This window comes from Rhamphochromis sp. 'chilingali' (assembly GCF_963969265.1).
Source record: "Rhamphochromis sp. 'chilingali' genome assembly, chromosome: 12".
NCBI classification, from domain to species: Eukaryota; Metazoa; Chordata; class Actinopteri; order Cichliformes; family Cichlidae; genus Rhamphochromis; species Rhamphochromis sp. 'chilingali'.
In genome coordinates, this window is record NC_137939.1 from 20,769,763 (window position 1) to 20,792,483 (window position 22,721).

The following is a 22,721-nucleotide window of genomic DNA, read 5'->3' on the forward strand; positions in this document are numbered from 1 at the left end:
GTCTCCTGAATACAAATAACATCTGCGTCCAGGGAATCAAGAGCCTTTTTTATGCCGCCTCTGAAGGCCCTAATGCCGTTTATGTTCCAAGTAACGACCTTCATTTTGTAGCACTGCAACTGGCTGGAGCGGACACACCGCTCCAAACAGCCACAATAATGTGCACATCCGGAAGAAAAGCGGAAGGCAAGAACGGTACGACCGGAAGTGTTTTCACTCACTGATTTTTCTTTTTTTAATTAATTAATTAATTTACATTTTTTTTAATTTCAGGGTTTAATGTTTAACTCACACGCCCTGTTAGAAACAACTGGCCCAAACTAGCCATATAATAAAAAATAAGGTTCTTAGTGAGGTTGTATTGCCTCGTTGCTAAGCTAGAGGGGGTCCTCGTGCCTTGGCGGTTTCAGCGCGCGTTTGACACCCGACCTCGGGAGGAGAAACGGGTGGAGGAACTGGTGGGAGGAAGGGAAACTGCTGCTGCCGCCGCTGTTGGTATCCTTGGCTGTTGTTTCGTAATTAGCAACCGTTGCTTTTAAGAGAGACAGCTCCATTTGGACGTGCAAGGCTAACGTTTGCGAGCAGCCACCGAGTGCCATCTTTGGGATAAAGCCATAGGGTGAGTATGTAGGTAGGCTAATGATGGCTGTCCGGCTAATTAGCTTGCCTGATAGGATCCGGCTCTTGTTACAACAGTGTTCAAGCCCCGTTAGTTAGTTAATCGGTTAGACTGTTGGCGTCCGTTCGGTTAAGGCTATGTAGGAAGGTGAAATTGCAAAGCTAAGAAGCTATCTAGCTAGCGAAAGTCCGTTTCGCTATCTGCATCAGCGTTAGATTAAACCTGGTGCTGCTAGCTGTCTCTAGTTGTGTCATATTTCCACGTTACTCCACTGTGGTCTTTGACTACTGTCAATATGTGTTTTATCTGATTAATAGCCTCTTGCTTTTAAACATAGCGAATATTCTCAATTGCAAGCTCTTAGTGCATGTTCACGGAGAACCGGTTTCTTGGCGTAGAGGAAGCAGATGCTTGTTTCATGACTAACTCGCAGCTACATCCTTTGGCACGGGACGACCAGCGGCTGGTGTTTCCATCTTCGGTCAGACAAGAGGACACGAGGAAATCGTGGGAATCTGCCCCACCCAGGCCGGTCGAAGTAAACATATGTTGTTTCCGCGCCTTGGTCGTGTAGCAGCTGTTTCAAGTGTTTAGCAGTAATTTGCGTAGTGTGAAAGATGAAGACTGGTCGATGCTACTCTTATAGCATCAGCATCCTCTTGCATTTAAGTTTAAGCCTGTTTTTGTTAATTATGGGGATGTGAGGAAACCTCAGTAATCAATTTGTTTGTTTTAGGTCTAAATCATTTCTTAGACGGTGAAAAACGGTTTCTTGTTTTATGTTTTTGCATATTTGTCAGACTTATATGTTTCAGATCAAACACATTTTAGTATTAGACACCCCACCCCCCCCCCCCCCCCCCCCCCCAAAAAAAAAAAAAAAAAATCTGAGCAAATGTAAAGTGGAGTTCTTAAATGATGATTTAGCTTATTAAGGACCAGTAGCTAGGAAAAGCTATCCAAACCTATCTGTCCCTGTGTGAAAAAGTAATTGCCCCCTAAACCTAATAACTGGTTGTGCCACACTTAGCAGCAAGAACTGCAATCAGGCATTTGCAGTAACTGGCAATGAGTCTTTCACATCATTGTGGAGGGATTTTGGGTCATTCTTCTTTGCAGAAATCGTTTAATTCAGCTACAATGAGTAATTTTCAAGCATGAGTGGCCTGTTTAAAGTTATGCCAAAACATCTTAATCAGATTTAAGACTGGACTTTGGCCACTCAAAAACCTTCCCATACTTAAGTGGACTATTATGAACTAATGGTCAGATATTGTCCTTCAGAATTTTGTGGTAGTAAGCAGAATTCATGGTTCGATCAAATTGAAAATGAACCATTGTGTTCTTTTTAGTCAGTGATGTTTTTTTTTTTTTATCCTGGAACCCTCCTGTGGATGCCAGTTTTGCCCAGCCTCTTTCTTATTGTTGAAAACTGCCCCCCCCCCCCCCCCTCTCCAGACCTGCTGTTCTTCAGATGTTGTTCTTGATGCACTCTTGGAGTAATTTTGGTAGGATGACCACTCCTGGGGGAAGGTTCACCAGATCTCTTTTCCTAATTCACTTTGTCAGACATGTTCTGTTCAAGTGATTATTTTATGTATTATTATTTTAATAATAATACATATGATTTACCAAAAGGGGCATTTTATTTTTATTGTGTTATCTTTCTTAGTATTAGAAACTGATGATCTGAAACATCATGTGTGACAATCATGCAAAAAAATAAAATAAAAATCAGAAAGCACTCTAGCTGATAATGCAGCCCTTTCAGCACTAGATCTTAATTTAATCTCTTAGATTTTTCTCCTGGTCTTTAAAGCTTTAGTAAAACTTTTATCCCATTAAACTAATCCCAAAGTTAAACCTTACAGTTTACTCCATTAGTGTCACACTACAATTTATGCAAAAACCTCTATCTCCAAGTATTTTATGTAACCATGTTCTTTGTCTTTTGCCGTAGTGGTGTGGCGTAATGAAAGCAGAGGAGTGAAGGAGGCAATTGTCTCAGTAAAACATTTGCAGACAAGCAGGAGACTAAGTAAGGATGCTGGAGGCGGGTGCAGACCCAGCAGGTGCAATGGCCGAGGGAGAAGAGGAAGCGGAGATGGGGAGCAGGGATTTGAAGGCTGAAGTGATGCGGCTGACTCTCGAGCTTCAAGAGGCCACAGAGGAAAAGCTACAGGCAGCCCGCTACGGTCTGGTGGTGCTGGAGGAAAGTGCTGCCCTCAAGATGAAACACACACAGCTGGAAGAAGAGCATGAATCTCTCAAACTGGAGCTACAACAGCTCAAAGAGGTAGGAGCACCTAAGGCATATGTTATTTTTTTAGATTGTTTATTTATATATTTGGGGTGGCTGTAGGTCAGGATGTAGAGCAGGTCACGTACTAATTGGAAGGTTGGTGGTTCGATCCTCATCTTCTCTAGTCTGCATGCCAAATATCCTTGGGCAAGATACTAACTCCAACTCGCTCTCTGATGCATTCATCAGAGTATGAATCTGTGTGAACGTTAGATAGAAAGCACTTACATAGGGAAAGCATAGAAAAAAGTGCTTGTGTGATTGGGAAAAGCACTAAAAAAACACCAGTCCATTTACCATATTTACCTTGTAAGCTTGTGAGGTCATCATTCCACTGGTTTCCAGGTAGTTTTCCTATATCACATACTTGCTGTGTGATCTTTTGTTTATATAATAAAATGTGCGCAATGAAATGCATTTCCCGTTGTAAGCTTTCACAGTAATGGTCTAATAAACAGAACTCTTGTATTTTGCAGGGTATTAAAATCATGAAACAATGGACACCATACAAAAATTGTATTTTATAATTATCAGGTTTAACGGGTTTACATTATTGGTAGGCATAATTTAAATGCCATCAACACCATAATTGCTGCTATTATATATAAGCACAATCTCTCTAAGTTTATTCATTTTATAGTTCATAGTTGAGGAGCTGCCTTGCGGTCTTGCAGTCCTATAAAGATACCATGGTTGAGGGGTTTTTTTGTTTTGTTTTTTTTACACGTGCCAGTGGACTATGTCATGAATTTGCCTGTTCATTCCGTCATTGTCTTTTTGTAGCTCTCACTTTCTGATAAAACAATAACAGCTCTGTTACAGTTGTGACCTAATATTATACTTTGAATGTCTTGTCTTGTGATCATGTTGAGTCAGGTTTGCCTCACATGTCATTTGATGTTGGCAGGAGAAGAGTGTTAACTGATTATGACGTTTTTGCATCCAGTTAGTCAGCATGTTGCTATTAACATATGTTAATTTGGATGTCTAAATTTAGCTGATTTTGATTCGTTATGTTAAAGCATTAAGGATTTAATATGGTCAGAGCAGGATATTCAAGATAAAAGATCAGGCCAATACAGCAAAGCTCTGATTATGTTTAAACCATGCCTTTCATAGATACATTGAAATAATGCATAGGCTTTTCATATTATAAACAATGCACTTTCCACCATTGTGGGTGGGGGGTGGGGGTTAAGTAAATAACCATTGTATAGTAACACTGACTTGACCATATTTACTAGATCGTTTGAATCTCAATTTTAAAGGTACAAAAACTGTATTAGACTCCGTTTTCATATTGCCACTGAATTTCTGCTAAAATAACTGATTAATGCAGTGTTGTTTCCATACAGAAAACTGAAGAATAATTAGCACATTAAGAATGTTTTAACAAGTGTTTCCTAATGTAAATTTTGTCACAAATACTTATAGACCCACAAAGGTATTTGGTATTACTGGAACAGGTTTTTAAATACTGATTTATGTAAGAAATTAATCCTATAAAACTAAGTCCGGTCATGTGGGCAGATTTCTGATTTTGCAGTTATTCCATCTGCCTGTTCAAATTAAAAGGGGAGAAATTAAAAAAAAAAAAATCCTTCTTACGGGTAGTTACTGATATTAATCAATTTATCTGTAAGAATAACAGTAAAAGTGGTCAGCTGGGATGCTTTATAATGCCATATAAATTTAAGTGCTGTACTGTTTCTGATTTCAGCTATTTTTAAAATCAGTGTAAACCTCCTTTTTTATTTTTGGCTATTTACCCATTTAGGTTTTGGCAGGGTTGAGCTCCTGTGCTGGTCATTATGTAACCATATTATTAGTGATCATTTAGGCATGTTTAGTAGCTTGTTTGTTTCATTAAAACCCTTATGTGATCTTTCTTTCATTAGCACTTATTGGTGCATAGTGTGTGTCAAGGTCTGTGGTTGTGGCACGCTGTGAAAAAATGCATGTTATTGCTAGATAACTGTAATCTATTAGGGTCATAGTATAAGGCAAGACAAACAGAACTGCAAAAATGATGTGGAAATTGCTGTTAAGGTCCAAGGTTACAGAACCATATCAGCTATTTCCTCATTGCAGTCAGGTCTCAGGTGATTAATGTCCACTGAAAACTGACAGAGAAGTGCAATTTCCTCTCCTTTGTTTACATTGTTTACATTTCTTATCTTTATAATGATATGGGTCAAATGTTATTGTTTCCCCCCTTATGTGTAACACAATAGTGTGTCAAATAGTGTTTTAGAGCTGTCCTTATCAGTTTTTGTTTGTGTTAAGGCATTTGCAGATTCTGTGAGCAGCCAGAAACGTGCAGCTGCTGATGGAGAGTGCCGGGAGGAGAGCCTGCTACAGGAGACTGCCAGTAAAGAGGCTGCCATGGCAACGCGCATAGAGGAAGTTCAGACAGAGCTGAAGCAAGCACGCCTTGCTCTGGGCAATGCCCACGCAGAGATTGATAGACTTGGGGGGCTCTCCACCCAGCTGAAGAAGGTATGGTGTACTCATTCAGTACTCCCTCTTCTCGTGATAAATGCAAATAAAAATTAAATCCCTTTGGAGAAAATATTAGTTCTCTAGCCTAGAATTAACAGTATATGATATGTAATTGACAGTTAAGCATGTTAAGCTGTGCTTTGTACTGATTTTACTGTGGATTTTCTTCCACAGGAGTGTGAGTGTCTTGAGGCAGAGAAAGGCCACCTGAGGGATGAAATAAAGGAATATAAAGTGCGTGAGCTGCGCCAGTTGCAAGACAATGGGGAGCTAGAGGAAGAGAACATATCTCTGCAAAAGCAGGTGTCTGTGCTCAAGGAAAACCAGGTCAGTTGTCACCTTCCTTCACACAATCATTTTTGTATAACATTATATTTATTGATTTTATTATTGAAAGAATATGAAATAAATCGATAAACAACCCCCATCTCCACTCTATATGTCCTGAGTCCCATCTGCTGCATAAATTTGAAACATTTTTTTAAAAAATTGGCAAGGGGCAGGAAGGGGCTGACGAGGAGACATGGATGTGTGAAACAGTAGTGTTCAGAATTTCTAGGGCCAGAGAGCATGGTGACACAGAAAAGCAGGTTACCTTTGTTACAGAGTTTCTGAATTACCTGAAGTAGACTAGTGTGGTGGGGTAACTGCGAGGGTTTTAGCTAAACCTGATAATGCCCAAAGCCAGAGCTCGCTTGCTCTGCCCATCTCTCTCCTCTATCAATAACCCTAATCTCCAACCGTATGGAGAAATGAAGAGAAATAATTCAGTAAGGTTTTGTTCCTCCACCTTCACACATGAGGAGGAAGGTAAACAAATACACTATACCACACAACATGTTTGTTGTCAAAACTTCAAAGGACGGTAACAAAAAAGCTGCTGGTGAACAGACTGGACAGTCTTGTTGCCAGGTGAATAGTGTTGTTCTTTTCACCAAATGAAGCAGCTCCCACAGCAGAGGACATGCTATTCATCTCATAACTACCTGTGTTTTTCATTAGACAGTATATTCCCATAAAACCTGCTTCCACTGAAAGCCGAATACCAAAGCCAGTTTAACATTTGTAATGCAGTGTGATTGAAAGTGTGTAATTATAGCTGTGTGTTGCACCATGGCAACCATGTTTCAGTGTAACTATTTCATGTTTCTCAAGATATTTCGGGATGTTGTGTTTTTTATTTATTTTTTCACATTCTAGAGGACATTATGTGCTCTGAGAATTTAGATATTTTTGTTTTAATAATTTTATGTGAGAATATTTTGTAAATATAAGCACAGCTTTGGAAAATGCTCCATAGACACTGTACTTATATGTAAATTTTTCATGTTGGTTGTTGTATTAAGCAGTTATTCCAAGTCTGCTTGATGTGCATACACATCTCTGTCAGTACTAGATTTGGGAAAAATGTATGTGACCTGTGAGTTGACTTTGAAAGAAAATATTTTGTCATCTGTATCTCTCTGTCTGGAATATAATTTTTAAATGAAACCACATTCATTTTCATTTGAGGGACACACTGGAAAATGAGAATCACATGAAGGGACAGATGGACATGCTTTGAGTCCAAAATGTATGTCTCATTTGGCCTTTTCACACATAATGTGGTCCACATAAAAGCTAGCCAATTATTAGTCTTACTATTGTAGTAAGCTACCATATAGCCAAATAAGTACCTTTTTTAACAGCCTGAACTTGAGAACTAGTGTTAGCTTGGCTTTTAATAATTCATTTTAATTCAAACATTAGTGCAATGCTGCAAATTATGTTTTTTCTCAAGAGACATTTTATGTCTCTTGAGAAAGATACACTGGCCTTTCTTTACACTTGGTAAAAGCATAAGCTGTCCAGTTTCTTGCTTTGGTTGAAATTGTCTGCCCTCAGTATAAACTTTTCTTTTTTTTTTCTTCTTTCATTTTGTTGCATTCTGTGTTAGCAAGCTTTTAACCTGCAGAGACCACAGCTACAGCCTGGCAGACCAGAATTTCTCAATAACCTAAAATGATATCCATGCCAGACTAAAAATTGTCCATGACTGTACAGATTTGGCCCTTTGATGTTAACACATGTACCCTAACTGATCTTTAGCCTGTCAATCATAGAAGGACAATTTCAATGTTATATTATAGCTATTTATAAGAAACATGCATTATTTTATGTGTACTTTATGTCAGAATCAGAAAGAATCAGAATCAGAAAGGGTTTTATTGCCAAATGTTGAGCGGGTTTACAACATTAGGAAATTGCTGTGGTGCTTCAGTGCAAACATACTGTTATAAATACTGTTATAAATTAAGCTTAAGTTAAGCTTCTAAAAGCTACTGTGTTTCTAGCAAGAGCCCAGCAAACATTGTTATTAGAATTCCTAAATGGATACATTTTTATCCACTTTATTTTGACTGTTCATTTATGAATCAGAATCAGAATCAGAAAGGGGTTTATTGCCAAATGTTGAGCAGGTTTACAACATTAGGAAATTGCTGCGGTGCTTCAGTGCAAACATAGTGTCATAAATAGCACTTAAATAGACATGAAAAAAAATAAAAGTAGGGATAAGAATTAAAAGTGCTACATAGAAAGATATGTGCATGAGCTATACATGAGATATATACATGAGAATAAGAATTAAGAGTGCTACGTTGAAAGATATATACATGAGTGCAGGTGGTGATCAGTGCCAAACATGGAATGATGCAGTGAACACAGCGTAGGGTCATGTGTTAGTAGCGGGAACAGTCATATGGTTATTGTTCATGTGTCCAACAGCAGAGGGGAAGAAACTATGCTATAGCAATAATAAAATTATTGGTTTGGGTGACTATGAAGTCAGACAGTGTAGTTTTCATTTGCCTACTGAAGCTGTCTGGTTGTGAGTGTAACTTTGCTAAATGCAGTGATAAGTGTATTTGCATGTTAGGGATACAATTTCCATTCATACTAAATGAGCTGAATAAAGTAACAAAGAAAGTCTTCTTGTCCTGCTTCTAATCTTATTTCAGGTTGAGTTTGAATCAATTAAGCTGGAGCTGACCCAGAAGAACGAGGAGCAGGAGGAGCTGCGAGGACAGCTGGAGGAAGCTGGAAGACTGAGGGAGATTGCAGAGAGGCAGCTGGATGAGGCCCTTGAAGCACTGAAGGAGGAAAGGGAGCAGAAAAACAGTCTGCGGCGGGAGCTCTCTGCCTTGACCCTTAACCCCTTTGATTCTGTGGGGAACCTGGAGCTCCACTTGGAGCAGCTGGATGACAGCCAGGAAGAGGGCCAGGGTGGAGAGGGTGAAGGGGAGGATGGGAATGAGAATCAGGACAGCGGTTTTAATAACGGTCCTGGATCTTCTTCCAGTTCTGCTAACCCTCCTCACTTGGGTGGCTCCAAAAGTAACGGCCTCATCCATCGCTACTCCACCCCACGCCACAGTGATGTACTTCGTGCTCCTGCTTCTGGACTGGTCGCAGACCTGCTGAGTGAGCTACACTTTTCAGACAGTCAGAAACTAAAGCAGCAGCTCCTACAGGTGAGCAACAGAAAAACACTTACCTTTTTTTCAAATGCTTCTTTGTGGTATCCCACTGAGGACAAATGATTAAAAGGAACTTAAAAAAAAGTAACTTCAATCCTACATGTTATTAAGAGAATGAAGTCATTTTATGGATTGTGTACAGAGGTAACGAGAATTTGCAAACGTTTGGGTATGGAAGTATCATTAGTTTAGTGTGGTAATTCTATAGCCATCACAGTCAGTTTCAAGTATCACTAAAAGTAGAATTAGGGTTTAGGGTATCATTGTTTCTCAGATGCTTGGGTGCCCATTAATAGTCTTAACAGAGTTAAGAAAAATAACACACAATAATTTGATAATTACTTAAGCATTTACCCTATGTTGCTTTCTTATGACCTTTTATATATGAATTTAAAAGCCTTTAAAAGGTTTAGACAGTTTATTTACTGTAGATATGTAAAATAGAAAGCTGTTATCTGGCTTGGCTAAGTAAGGAGGATATACAATTTAGTCTGTGCGCTAAGCTGTTAGCAGGGCTCTCTGCCACTTCCTGCTCTAGACCACATCCGTTTTGTGATGGAGGAGGAGCATTAATATATATTGTGTATTCCATCAAGCACTTTCTCCAGCTCCCACCTGATAAAGCTTCATAAACCAAAGGGTACTTCAGGAAATGAAGAATGTCTTGAGCTGTCATTGCTCTCTATGTAATGTAAATATATTATTCATGGTGCACTTAAATCAAGAGGCTGGGTTTGAAAGTTCCTACTGAACAGATGTCGCTATTTGACATTAAAAATTTATAATGAGTAAAGGTGGTGGGGGAGAAATGTGTGTCACAGACATTTATAACCTCCCTTTTTGTTTTGAAATTAATCAACATTCAGTATTGTTCTTGTTCTGTGAACTGATGTTAATAATTACAGACTTCTCATGTTATGTTTGTGTGTACATCCAGGCAGAGCGAGAGAAGTCCAGCTTGACTAGCAAGGTGGAGGAACTGCAGATGCAGCTGGTAATGTCCAGACAGGCACTCAGTCAGCAAGAAGACAAGGTTGGCTCTCTCACCCAGCAGCTGGAAGCTGTGCAGAGTAGTCGACAACAAAGCCAAGAGGTGGATGACAAAGGAGATAATGAGACAGAAAAAGATGGTGGCAATGCTGTATTTGACTATGAGGTAGACACCAAGAGCAAGGAGGTGCTGGAAGCGCGTATGCGCGCGGCTAGCGAAGAGCTTCTAAAGCTGCGAGATGAACTGTCTCAGGCAGGAACACGTTATAACACCCTGGAGCAGAGATACAAGCAAGAGAAGGAGCGTTGGAGGGCTGAGGCCCAGGAGCTGGCTGACAAAATCCGTCAGTGTATCAAGTCCAGCAAGCAAGATCAAGAGCGCATCAGTGAGCTGGAGAAGGAGATTGGAGCAACACGGAAAGTGGCAAGTGATTCTGAAGGGCACTTAAGTGTTGCTCAGGAAGAGCTGCTGGCCTTCTCTGAGGAGCTGTCCAACCTGTATCACCACATCTGTGTATGCAACAACCTTACTCCCAAACGGGTCACCCTGGACTATTATCGTGATGGTGCCAGGTCAGGAGGCAGCGCCAGAAGATCACACCTCTATTCCCAGCACAGCGTCCAAAAGAAGACTCGAGCCAATGACATGTTCATTTCGAAAGCTGCAGCGTTGCAGTTTATGGGAGAAGTTGACAGTGCTGTAACCAGTGGAGACTCTCCTACCTGCCCTGGATCCCCCACCCTAGATTTCAGGGACCCTTCCAATGTTCGCAACTTAGTAGCAGTCATCCGTTGCCAGATAAAACATCTTCGGGTAAGACAAAAAGTGTAGTTCTTGTGACATTTATTAATGTAGTACTCCAACACTACTTAGTTCTTTGTGAACTAAAACTTGTAACCAGTGCAAATTCTCAAACTTTTTTGCTGTAACCCTAATGCAAACTTTTATTCTGGGTAAAATCCTTAACTCCTTTACAAATGTTTCACTGAACCTAATAATCTGCTCAGCCTGTTAACAGAGTTCAGCTGGTCCCATGTCTGCACAAATCCAGTGCCTGGCATGGGCTACAGTGACACGTGTGGGCGTGAATGTAGCGGCTTATCAGGGGTCAGAGTAGAACTGTAACCTCCATTACACCGAAAGAAAAGACAGGGTGGTAACAAGTTCATTAACTAGAGAAGTGCATATTCTCAAACAAAAAATAAATCCTCTTTTACATGTTTGAAGATTTATTCCTGCCACTTCAGTGTTATTGTTAAGAAATGTGATCATTTCGTGATAAAGATTTTTTATTATTTATTTTTTTTTAAATCAAAATGTTGTTCCCGTTATATAAGAAATGTTATTTGCCAGACTAACTGTGCTAACCCTTATAAATATCTGTCTCTGTTCTCTCAGGTGGCAGTGGACCTTTGTCGTCAGAGGGGTACAGTGCCCTACTCAGGGCTAAGCAGCAGTGGAGAGGCAGAGCGGGACAATGAAAACCTCTTGGAGGAAGTGTTAAAACTCAAGTCTCTTCTGAGTACCAAGAGAGAACAGATTGCTACCCTCAGGACTGTTCTCAAGGCTAACAAACAGGTAGGTCACAGTAAGCAAGTATCTGTGTTGTAATGTTTGTCTTTATCTTCAGTGAAGGGAAGTATAGTGTTACTTCAGAAGGAGCTGAAGTTGTGAGTGTATCGGCTGTTTGGCACCAGCCCTTTGCTACAGTCTTTACAATTACTGCCCCATTCATATATATGTAGATGGTGTTATGTCACCAGTCATGTTTATTCTCATGTACAGCATTGACATAACTTCCACACTTACCACTGTTACTCTGACAAACCTGTTTTTACAAACACCATGCCAAATATTGAAAAACTTTGTCTTTAAATCTACACAAATGCCATTTGTATAAGCATTTTCTTTCTGTTTTTTCGCCTTCATCTCATCCTCCCTGTGTATGTCAGGTTGTTGATACATGTTAAAAGAAATAATTTAAATAATTTATTTGTTTAACAGAAGAAAAACTCATTTAGCAGGATTGTCACCACTGACAGTTATACTAACCTCACCTGTAAAGCACCTTGATATACACCGTAGCTCATTCACTGTCCGAAACAAGTCGTATGTCCCATTTATGAATAAGTAATGGCCCCTATCAGTTAGTACCTATTCGGGTTGATTGTCACGGCTTGATGCAGTTTTTAGGGTTTTCCATTAGGTCATAGTAAGTGTTTCCAGGGACTTTTTTTTACTATCTACTTGGCTGGGGTTCCAAGCGATCAGAGTCATTTCTAAAATGTGACGTCAACAGACTGCATGCCACCAATTTGTTAGTCAGTGGCATCACAGGACATTGGCTATGTTGGTATAATGACCCCACACATATTAGGTGGTACTCGATTGTAATGAAAACAAATCAAGCCAAGTTGAGCCGATCCAAGTAAGTACTAAAGGAAAAAGGGCTTAAAGGTCTCTTGGAATGTGCCTTGTTTAGAATTGAGGCCAACTAATGTCATTTGATCTTTAATTCTTTTGTGTCTAAGGTCAGTGTTTGTAGTTTTGCTGCTTGATATTAAAATCAAGCTTTCCTATACTTTCCCACTTTCACTCATAGAAGGCAGGCTTCATTGTTTTTGTTTTGTTATATGAACATAATTTTGAGAATAGCTACCTTGGTTTACACAGATTGTCTGAAAATTAACCTTGCTAATATTTAACCATTAGTCTGTGTTAGATATAAGTTATAAGATAAAAGAGTTGTCATCTCTTGTTAGGGGTAATTTATGGTACAACTAGTTATGTGTCTGAGAGTTGCTTTCGCCACAAGCAAGAGAAGTGTGAGAGGACAAAAAATTTGTGATCAACAAATTCAGCTCAAGAATCAGAGACAGTGACTGCAGTGGACACATTTTTTTGTTTTTGTTTGTTTTTTTAACACTTTGTTTTGCTTCAACTCTTTATATTTTATAAATTCACTTAGTTGTTTCTGACACTGCCCCCTGGTGACAGTAAAGAGTTACGACATGTAGAGCTTGGTCTGCACAGCTGTCCTAATGCTGTGTTCTGTTTATCTCAGAAGTCAGACGTCAAAGCTGGGGATGACGTAACTCCTTAGTCAAGTGTGTTCCAGTAATACTCGGTGTTTCTCATTGCTTTGCTGAATTTGTTTTGCTTCTTAGCAAGATCGAGTCATTCATGCATCACTAACTTTTTTTTTTCTTTGCGCTGTGCTATGTCAGAGCTATGCATATGGCTTCATTAGCAAGTCATGAATACACAGCAGTGACAGAACAAATTGCAAGTTATACAATTTTACCTTTTAACTTTACATTTATTGCTGTCATCTTGGATTGTTCAGTCAAGCTTGGTGGGGATGCTCAGACTTTGAAAAATTGTGACTGGGAACTCAGGAATTCAGATTTCTGACTTCAACTGGAAATTCTGGAATGCAATTATACGTTATGTGTAGGATCACCATAGAAGTATGTTGGAGCCCTTAATAGGCCTCTAGTCAACCAATGAAAATCTTGAGTGAAATTTTATCTGCTTTTCAACAAATCCTTAGATTAACTAAAACTGGCCACAGTCCACTGAGTGCATTCTGCTTAGCCTTATTATAATAAGCAGGGATTGGTACCGGAGACTGGCAGTAAATCCCAATAACCGTACCAGACACACCATCACTTAAGTATCAGTAAGCAGCCAGACAAGCATTGCTGCTATCATTGATTATGCAAAATAAATTCATTCTAACACACCATTTTCTTATTATGACAAAGCTGCTGGTTTTGTGTTTACTGTCACCAGCAACTTCAAAGTTGCTGGTGACAGTAAACATGACAGTAAACATGACACTTAAAGTAAAAGTTTGCTGTGAAAAGATTTCAGTGTTGAGTTGATTGCTGAGCTTTGATGTGCAAGCTGCTTTTTGCAAAGTTCATGCGCACTATTTTTATCCTCGTTTATAATAACACACAGCCGCAGTAACTATTGCTTTTACTTTTGTCTGTTACTTTGGTGCCAACTCCAAGTAAATTTAAAGCAAACATAACATTAAAAAATGTTTGACATAGCACTTCCTGTTAGGTTGAGTAAGTAAAAAAGTTGGGAAAACAATTGCTATTCACAGATACAGCCAACAATAATAAAATAATCCTGTAACTATATTGATGTTGTGCATTTCCCCATATAAAAGTACTTCAGGAAATTGTCTGCTCACTGAGAATTAGGTCAAGTGAGAGAGCATGTTGCTGAAAGCACTGACCAGTCCAACTGGAGACGCCAAACGTGCTTGTTATATAACTCACTTTGCAGGAGTATTATCCATCCATAATCTCACATAAGCAGTATGGGTGACCTGTCTCATCAATGTCTTGTCTAGACAGTCCCCTGGACCCACATGATTGTGCACCTTGAGTACATCAGCCTCTCCTCTGATGTGACATAGCACAAAGGGAAGAGGGAAAGAGAGTTCAACCTCTCCTCTGATGTGCTATGTTCAGCATTGCATGACCTGTTTCTGTCATTACCTGAACAGTCAGTCCTGTATACACATACGCACACTTAAGGTAATCTGTTTGATGGGCCAGTGGTCACTGACAATAGTTTTCCTTCTCAAGTCTGTTGACGTTAGCTGTCCACTGGTGCCTCTGATGTAATCAAACCATTTACACATGAGATTGTTACACTGATATTTGTATTTGGAGAACGGATAAGTAAAAAGCAATCCCATTAGTGGGGCAAACGTGATTTAGAACAAACTATTTGCTTAAGATACAGCGTGTTTAAACTATAGAGTCATATTGTTGATTTTGTGCCTTCTTCATAATAGTGATTTTTCTTTTCATTGATCTTTAAAACTCTGACCGAGATTGCTGTTTAACAGGAAATTTTGTAGTCACATAGGACAGGAACAGTTGAGCTGTCACTGAAGCTACTCAAATCTAAGGAATTTGACCCTAAATTCTTGGCCGGCATTTATTATCGCATGCAAGTGTCTCCAGAGTATTCCTAGTTTTGAAAGAAGTGCATAATTTTAAATAATGTGTTTTCATACCAGCAACAGATCATAATGTGTTTTTAAAACCCCATTTTGATACTAAATAATATTTTTGTTATTGCAGACTGCAGAGTTGGCCTTATCCAATTTGAAAACAAAGTATGAGACGGAGAAGAGTATGGTGTCAGAGACCATGATGAAGCTCCGAAATGAGCTCAAAGCCCTGAAGGAGGACGCTGCCACCTTCTCTTCTCTTCGAGTCATGTTCGCCAGCCGGTAAGCTTTCATTTCATGTGATTTGAAGCAAAACATATTACTGACTCAGGGAGGACAAATATAACACAATCATATATTTAATAAAGTTAGAAGAAACAAACATTTAAAAAACTGCTTTAAAATGTCTTAAAACTGGATTGTATTTGGCTCTGTACTAGTAGTTTTAAGGCTTATTAGTTGTGCTCTTGCTAAGGTACAGCTTTTGCTTTCACTCGTGTAATGAGCTTACCATGCTTATTACACCTATGGGCAATCCACTAGTTCACGTGAAGATTACAAACCACATGCTTTGCCCTGTGCTGATGGGTGATCAAGCAAGGTCACCTTTAAGAAAGACTTTTAACGTTTGTAGGACATGGGTTTGACTATAAACACCACCATGCTATCAAGGGGAAGATGTTAAGAGTTAAACATACAGATCATAACACTTGACTCACTAACCTCTTCTTTGCGGTGTTTTTATTTGGGATTTGTATGAGTGCACTAATGATTATTTTTCTGTTTTTGGTGATTGTGTTATGTGTTGCCAAAGTGCCCTGAGAAGGTTCTTGGCCATGTATTAGACCGTCTAGGCCCTTTCCAGACAGTTGTTATCCCTAAGAAGGATTGAAGAAGAGCCAGTAATGAAGGGCTGCTACTGTCTGTTCCAATAGGATAGAGATTACAGCTTTATAAAAAGATATTTGCTTAGAATCAGGTTCAGTGGAGCCATCATGTGGATAGCTAGTATGAGTGCATCTCTACAATATATGAAAATAAGGGTGTATTACCGTACTCATTTTAAACATATTTTTACTTACATTTTCCAGTTAGCATCGTTCCCGGTTGCCAGTGAATGAATGAATTGAAGCTTTTCCAACATTATTTATCTCAGTTTGATATCAATGTTAATTTATTTATTTTAACTACAAAAAATAATCCGTGGGAAAAAAGTTTTGCTTTTGTAACTTGTGATAGCTTGTGATATTTTTAATGATTTGTTAGCCTGTAAAATTAACCAATAATAACAATAATCTTCAGTTGCAATCCCTGCTGGTGTTTGATGTTTGCATTTAACACACTATAAGTCGTGTGAAGTAGGACTGCTCAATTAATCGAATTTTAATCACGATTACGATCTGGGCTTTCAACGATCATTAAAAATGACTGAGCCGATTATTAGCCCCTCCCTCATTTATCCGCGACACCTTAAAGGCCGGTCCGTGAAAATATTGTCGGGCATAAACCGTCCGTGGCGCAAAAAAGGTTGGAGACCGCTGATTAAGAGGACCCGAGGGAAGCTCGGAAAGCTAAGCAGAAGTTATTTGGAGAGTGACTGCCGTTGGTTGAAAAGAGAGTTTAAAAAAAAAAAAAAACTTCAGTGGTGTTGCACACTATTTTATATTATTTTTTAAAAGTCATTGTTAACCCTTTAAAGCCGGTCAGAGCAGCACGCTCCGTTTTGCGTAACTATTTTTAAATCCCTGTAGAACCTGAACCATGTAAGCTAGCGCAATAATTTGTTTTGCATATGAAACCGGAGGAGTTGTACTTACATCTGATGCCATCAGCTTGTCCTCGGTCACGGTTTCGTTCCACATATAGCTTTGCAAAAATTGCATAAAAAGCGCTTGCAGGAACAAAAACATAATATTCCAGAAACACGCTTCGCCGTTCCTATCAGCTGTTCGTAACACTTCCCACAGTGAAATGATGCACCTGCTGTTTTCTTTGCAAATTTGCATCATAGGATTGTTTTTTGTTTTTCCTGCAGTATATAAAAATTGGTGTATCTCCAAAATAAAACTATGAAGACACTCAAAATAAATTTCCTGTGGTGGGAAACTATTTTTTGCAACTTTATTGTATTTAAAGTTTTGAGGGATAAACCTCTTAAATTTCTCCAAGTAGAAATATATGTAAACAAAACAAAAGCAATTTTCAATTTTTTTTGTAGTTTATTGCACTTTTTTGCAATTTATGTAATTACTATGGACTTAATGCATACATATTATTAAAATATGGGCTATAACAGTTGTATTGATGTATAGCAACTTGAAATGCTCCCACAAATGGCACTACAGCATGTAAAAAAAATAATATAAGCTCTGGTGGACTTGGTTCTATAGTAGGTCTTAAAGGGTTAAATAAATATCGTCAAATAATCGTGATCTCAATTTCAGTGAAAATAATCGTGATTATCATTTTTGCCATAATCGAGCAGCCCTAGTGTGAAGCATGTATTTCTATGCCTCTGTCTTTATTTCTTGCTGCATGTTGCATCTCTCAGGTGTGATCAGTATGTGACCCAGCTGGATGAGATGCAGAGGCAGCTAGCTGCTGCTGAGGATGAGAAGAAGACACTGAATTCTCTTCTGCGTATGGCCATCCAGCAGAAGCTGGCTCTTACTCAACGTTTGGAGGACCTGGAGGCCCCTATGTCTCCACACAGCTTAAACAGCAGCCCCCGTCGCTCTCGGGCCAAAGAGCTTGCTATCAAGTCAGGCCGTGCCCCTCGGAGCCCCAGAAGCAGTCCCGCCCGGCCTCCATTGAGGAGCAGTCCACGGTCTAGCCCCGTTCCTGCTACTCACCACCTGCGATCTCTAACTAGAAGCCTCCACACAAGCCCTGTAAGAACCCCTCTTTCTCTTTATCCTGACAACTCCAGCCAAACCAGCAGCCGCTCACGCGGAAGCAAGGGTCTCCAAAGAGATGCCACTTTTATTAGAAGTCATAGTGTCAGTGATGTTTGTAACACAGAGTTGAATCGTGGTTTTTCCCTGACCTATAAAGGCTCCACCAGTTCTGTGAACAGTGATTTAAGCTCTAAAATGTATCCTGTAAGTGAATCAAAAAAGGGAGCATCAGTCCGGAGAGCTTCTGTCCCTTTACGTCAGGACACTTTCATCACAACTCGCGTTGTACCTGCCTCTTCTGCCAGACTGAAGTCTTCTTTGTTTTCTTCTTCTATAGATAAACTAACCTCTTCTAAAACGGTGTGTGTGTATGCTAACACCAGTGAAGCATGGGGTGAAAGCCAACAAAATCATGCTCTAAACCCTAAATCAGATGTTTCTGTGAGGAGAAAGCAGTCAGGTCGCAGGTCTAATTCTGTACAAGCAGCAGCAGCATGCCATAACACGTATCTGTCAGACTCTGCACAGTTCAATTCAAGTCCGTCAAGGGCCCAGGCAGTCACATCACACTCTGTTAACAATTCAGCAAGTAGAACCAGGATGACCGGAATCTGTAGAGAGTCTAGACAAAGATCATTTACATCTACAAGTAGAAACACAGAGGAGTTGTACACTAATGCCAGTAAGAGCTCTGGTAATAAAGCTACATCTTCTAGGGCTCGGAGCTCACACTCTAAATCATCAAGGAGACAATAAAAAAATAAACGTAAATTAGCCAGCAGATCTAAGCTATCGAACTGGTTTACACACTATATTGACAAAAGTATTGGACCCACACTGAATTCAGGTGTTTTCAGTCCCATTGCCACAGGAGTGTAAATTCCAGCCCAACCATGCAGTCTGCCTTTTCAAACATTTGAGAAACTGTGATGAGTTGCTACTGTTGGAACAAGTGAGTTCATGGAATTTCCTTTCTCCTAAATATTCCACAATTAGCTGTAAGTGGTATTTTTGCAAAGTGGAAGTTTTTAGGAACCAAAGCAACTCAGTCACAAAGTGGTTGACCACGTAAATGTGGTGTCACTGAGTGCTGAGCAGCACAGCATACAAAAGTCACCAATGCTCTGTTGACTCAGTAACTGACGAGCTCCAAACCTCTTCTGGCATTAACCTCAGCAAAATAACTGTGTACTGGGATCATCATGCCAATGGTTTCCATTACTGAGCAGCTCCTGTAAGTCCAGTGTGTGCAGAGCCCAGTTCTTTTGTCCATATAGTGTTTCTCTATAACAAGTTTTAAATAAGAGACTAATAAACTATCATTGATATCAATGAAATGGTAAATGGCCTGTATTTATATAGCGCTTTACTAGTCCCTAAGGACCCCAAAGCGCTTTACATATCCAGTCATCCACCCATTCACACACACATTCACACACTGGTGATGGCAAGCTACATTGTAGCCACAGCCACCCTGGGGCGCACTGACAGTGCTAGTAATGAACTAGAGGGCACTGAAAGAACACATGCTTCAACGTTAGCAGTTTTTAAAAAGGCTTTTCCAAAATTGAAAGCGTACTTACAGTGCCAAGACTTCATCTTCATATTTCCTAACATGTGAATTGTTATGCTGTTTGCATAACAGACCAAACAAACAACTTTGATCAAATACCTTCTCAGTGCTTGCTTTTATCTTGAACAGTCTTGTTTTTGCACAGCTTTAGTTTAGGGTTAGTGTTTAGTTTGGTTAAGATTTTTGCTTATTTTAACTGATCACCCCTAAATTGCTAACCTTTTGTGCTCTATGTTGTATTGATCTGTTTATCCTTATAATTTACCCTTACCATTTTCCACTAAACTTTTTAAAGTTCTTAAGTCAGACTAAATATTTTTTTCCTTTTTGTCTCTGTCTCACCTTGTCTTTGTAGCGCTGAAACACTCCTCCCATTACTCCAAAACCCTTCTTCTCCATAAGGACCTGTCTTCATGTTGACTCCTTGGCTCCCTCCTCCTTCCCTGACCTGAGACATCCTGTCCATCCCAGATATGATGCTACATTCCCCACTCTACCTACCAGAACCATGGACAGGAAAAAAAAGTATTTAAAAAAAAAAAACAAAAAAAAAAAAACTCTCATCCCACCCTTTTGGTCTTCTCTGCTTGGAGTGGAGAAGCCTGCATGCAGCCCGAAGAAGGATGAAGAGACAAATGTGCTGCTCATTTCTTTGTGAAGTCATTACCTGTGTTGTCCAAAGTGGTTCCAACTTCCATCTGGTCCTGTTCAAGGCTTTGTGTTGTACTGAACCATTGGCAGTATTTATTTCAGAGACTCTCCTTGTACAATATTTACTGTCCTCAGACTTTGATTCAAGGCTATGATCTGTTCTCTGAAGGCTCTATGTCTTACATTCTTGCCTTTAGTCTGGCTTGATGTATCAGGCCCATCTGGCGTCTTTAGTGTTGGTAAACCATTAGATGATCTGTGGTAGCTCTCCCAGGTAGTTTTTTATAGAACACTGCAGCCTTACCTTAAAAGTAGAGCTTATTGTTGTCTTGAGATTCTTCCTTTTACTGGTGGTGCAGTTACATGCTCTTTCTATTACGCCATTTCTGGTTCTTAGATTTCAGGCACACCCTTTAAAGAGAGGTCAGTAAACATGACATTTCATATGGAAAATATCAGCCATACATTCATCACCTCAGTTCAGACACTGAGTGGTGAGATGCATGATTTGGGAAATCTGTAATGTGCATCTTCGCAAACTATGCAGACCAAGTCAGGACAGTGCCTGTATACAATCTACTGTTTAAGGCTTTGGGCTTTGAAACCTAGCCTCATTTTCCGTTACCAATGGCTGGCTGCAGCTATTTTACAACAGATATTTGCATCTCTTAATATAAGAAGATTTTGGAAGTCACTGTCTTACATCATTAGAACAAAGTGGCCTGGTTTCCCCTAAACCTTTTAGTAAAATCCTCCATTGTCATTTCTCTTCATTACTGTGACAACATTTTCCATTCGATATCTGCTTTCTCTTTGCTCCTTTGAACAGCTAATCAACAATATTCGTGTTTTGTATTTCATAGCATAATGTCATCATGCTTTTTGTGCCACCAAAATAAATGAATAGTAATAACCTAGTATCATCCACAGCAAGCAGGCTGCTTCTCTACAGCATGTGTTGTTTTCAGTTTGAAATGCTAATACCAGGTATTGCTGGGGTTGCTGCTTATAGAAAGTAGAAATAAATACTGATACCCGATCATTTAAAAAGCATTACATTGAAGTTTGCATCTATTTGCACATTATGGCTTAGAATCAAGAATAAATAAATCTGAAAAAGCTGCTTCATTTAAAGTGTGTGGGAACTCAGACATGACACTGCTTTGCTAAAGGTTTGCAATGAAGAATAGCATGTAAATGTACATGTGTCACTTGATACCTCTAAAGGGACTGCTTAAAGAGCAGTATGATATATGGACTTTGACTTGAAGACAGCATTGCACAGGTTGACATTGGCACTGTAACCTCACCTTTTTTTTTTCACTGAAGGCAACTTACAATGTATTAAACTGACTTAACACGACCAATCGTGGTCCTTTCAATTGCATTTGGGAAAAGCTGTTTGAAAACGGAGAAATTAATACTAGAAAATGTTGACACTTACTAAAACTCAACTTTCCTCTTTACTAGAAGAAGCCGCATCCTGCTGATGAGGTTTTATTTTTGGTTAGCTGGTGTTTTGTTTTGGTTTTTTGTGCCTTGATTTTGGTCTTGTCTGCTGTTTCAGAAAGTCACATTTTCTAAATAGAGGCTAAAGTTCAACACTGTAGTTGTATTTTTTTTTTTTAATGTTTTAATTATTTTAAATAAACTCACTGAGCAGTGTTAGTACTGAAAAAAGTGATATCTCATTTTGGTAAAATATTTTCACTTTTTAGCTGGCATGCCTTGTATTTATTAATCATGTTACCTCATTAAGGATTAAGTAATAACTTAAATGAATCAAAATTAGCTGATTGATATTTTAGACAACTGTTACAACTACTGAACTTTCTTTTAATATTCTGAATACATTTGGACCTAATGTATCAAAGATTGTAGACTGCCGGGTTAGCTCCTCCATTTATTTATTGAAGTTATGTCCACACACTCTGGCTAAAAAGTGAAAATACTTTAACATAATGTCATTTTCACACTGAAGGTTGTACATTGATTTAAGTCACTCTGTGCAGATGTGTGTATAATTTAATTGCCACTCTTGTATAATATTTTAACTGTATTTATGTGGTCTGCATTCTGTGTAAATTGTTGACAAGCACACACTCCACATAACACATTTGAGGTCCTCAACTTTTTGTGTATGCAAAGTTGACCTTTCATTGACCTTCTATCCACTTTTGTCATGAAGAATAAAAACAAGCCAACACCGTATAGTGCTCGTGGTTTTGAGTGAGTGACTTTGGTATTTTTCTTATACTGCACTTATGGGGAAAAGGAGTCTGTGCAGTCCTGTGAAAAACGAAGTACACCCCACAATTCAATAGTTTGTAGTTGAATTGTGAATTGACACTACCATGTCATGGTATGAGATGTTTGTGCTGATATGTGATGCTGGGCATTGTGGCCAGATGTCTCCATTTTGGTGTCCATCTACAGTAGATTGCTCCAAAAGTCTTGTTTTTTTCAGATGTAACTTTACAAACCTAACCCATACTGCTTTGTTCTAATTAGAGAGAAGATGCATTCTTTTGGCAGTCCTTCCAAACAAGTCATACCTGTTCAGTCTTTCCCTAATTAAGCTGTCATGCAGTAAGTCATTGCTAACACTCTGTAGGGTCAAAGCTGTCGCTCTTGGGGTTTTTTTGCAGTTTCTCTGAGAAGTGCACAGTCTGATGATCTGTGTAATG

At 39.2% G+C, this 22,721-nt stretch overlaps 2 protein-coding genes across 2 annotated transcripts in view; one reads left to right on the forward strand and one right to left on the reverse strand.

The window, feature by feature from the left end:
* Window positions 1-181, reverse strand: part of apex2 (APEX nuclease (apurinic/apyrimidinic endonuclease) 2) — a 5,292-nt gene extending 5,111 nt beyond the window's left edge. The window contains exon 1 of the mRNA XM_080899121.1: window positions 1-181. This exon is cut by the window's left edge and continues 11 nt beyond it. Within this exon, the coding sequence (XP_080755247.1) occupies window positions 1-104 (104 nt within the window). The 5' untranslated portion in view covers window positions 105-181.
* Window positions 182-383: 202 nt separating this feature from the next.
* Window positions 384-22,239, forward strand: LOC308407471 (protein bicaudal D homolog 2). Its single transcript, XM_080899120.1, has 10 exons — window positions 384-619; window positions 2,580-2,915; window positions 5,208-5,420; window positions 5,598-5,750; window positions 8,423-8,935; window positions 9,879-10,745; window positions 11,331-11,510; window positions 15,044-15,195; window positions 17,465-17,804; window positions 19,739-22,239. The coding sequence occupies exons 2-10, from the start codon at window positions 2,664-2,666 to the stop codon at window positions 19,742-19,744; spliced, it is 2,676 nt and encodes an 891-aa protein (XP_080755246.1). The 5' UTR covers window positions 384-619; window positions 2,580-2,663; the 3' UTR covers window positions 19,745-22,239.
* The last annotated feature ends 482 nt before the right edge of the window (window positions 22,240-22,721 follow it).

What these genes read in the sequence shown, in the direction of transcription:
- LOC308407471 (XM_080899120.1), top strand. Translation starts at nt 2,664, where the DNA reads ATGCTGGAGGCGGGTGCAGACCCAGCAGGTGCAATGGCCGAGGGAGAA. An exon ending in CTGTGCTCAAGGAAAACCAG is followed by an intron (nt 5,751 to 8,422) that starts GTCAGTTGTCAC and finishes ATCTTATTTCAG; the next exon opens with GTTGAGTTTGAATCAATTAA. An exon ending in GCCAGATAAAACATCTTCGG is followed by an intron (nt 10,746 to 11,330) that starts GTAAGACAAAAA and finishes CTGTTCTCTCAG; the next exon opens with GTGGCAGTGGACCTTTGTCG.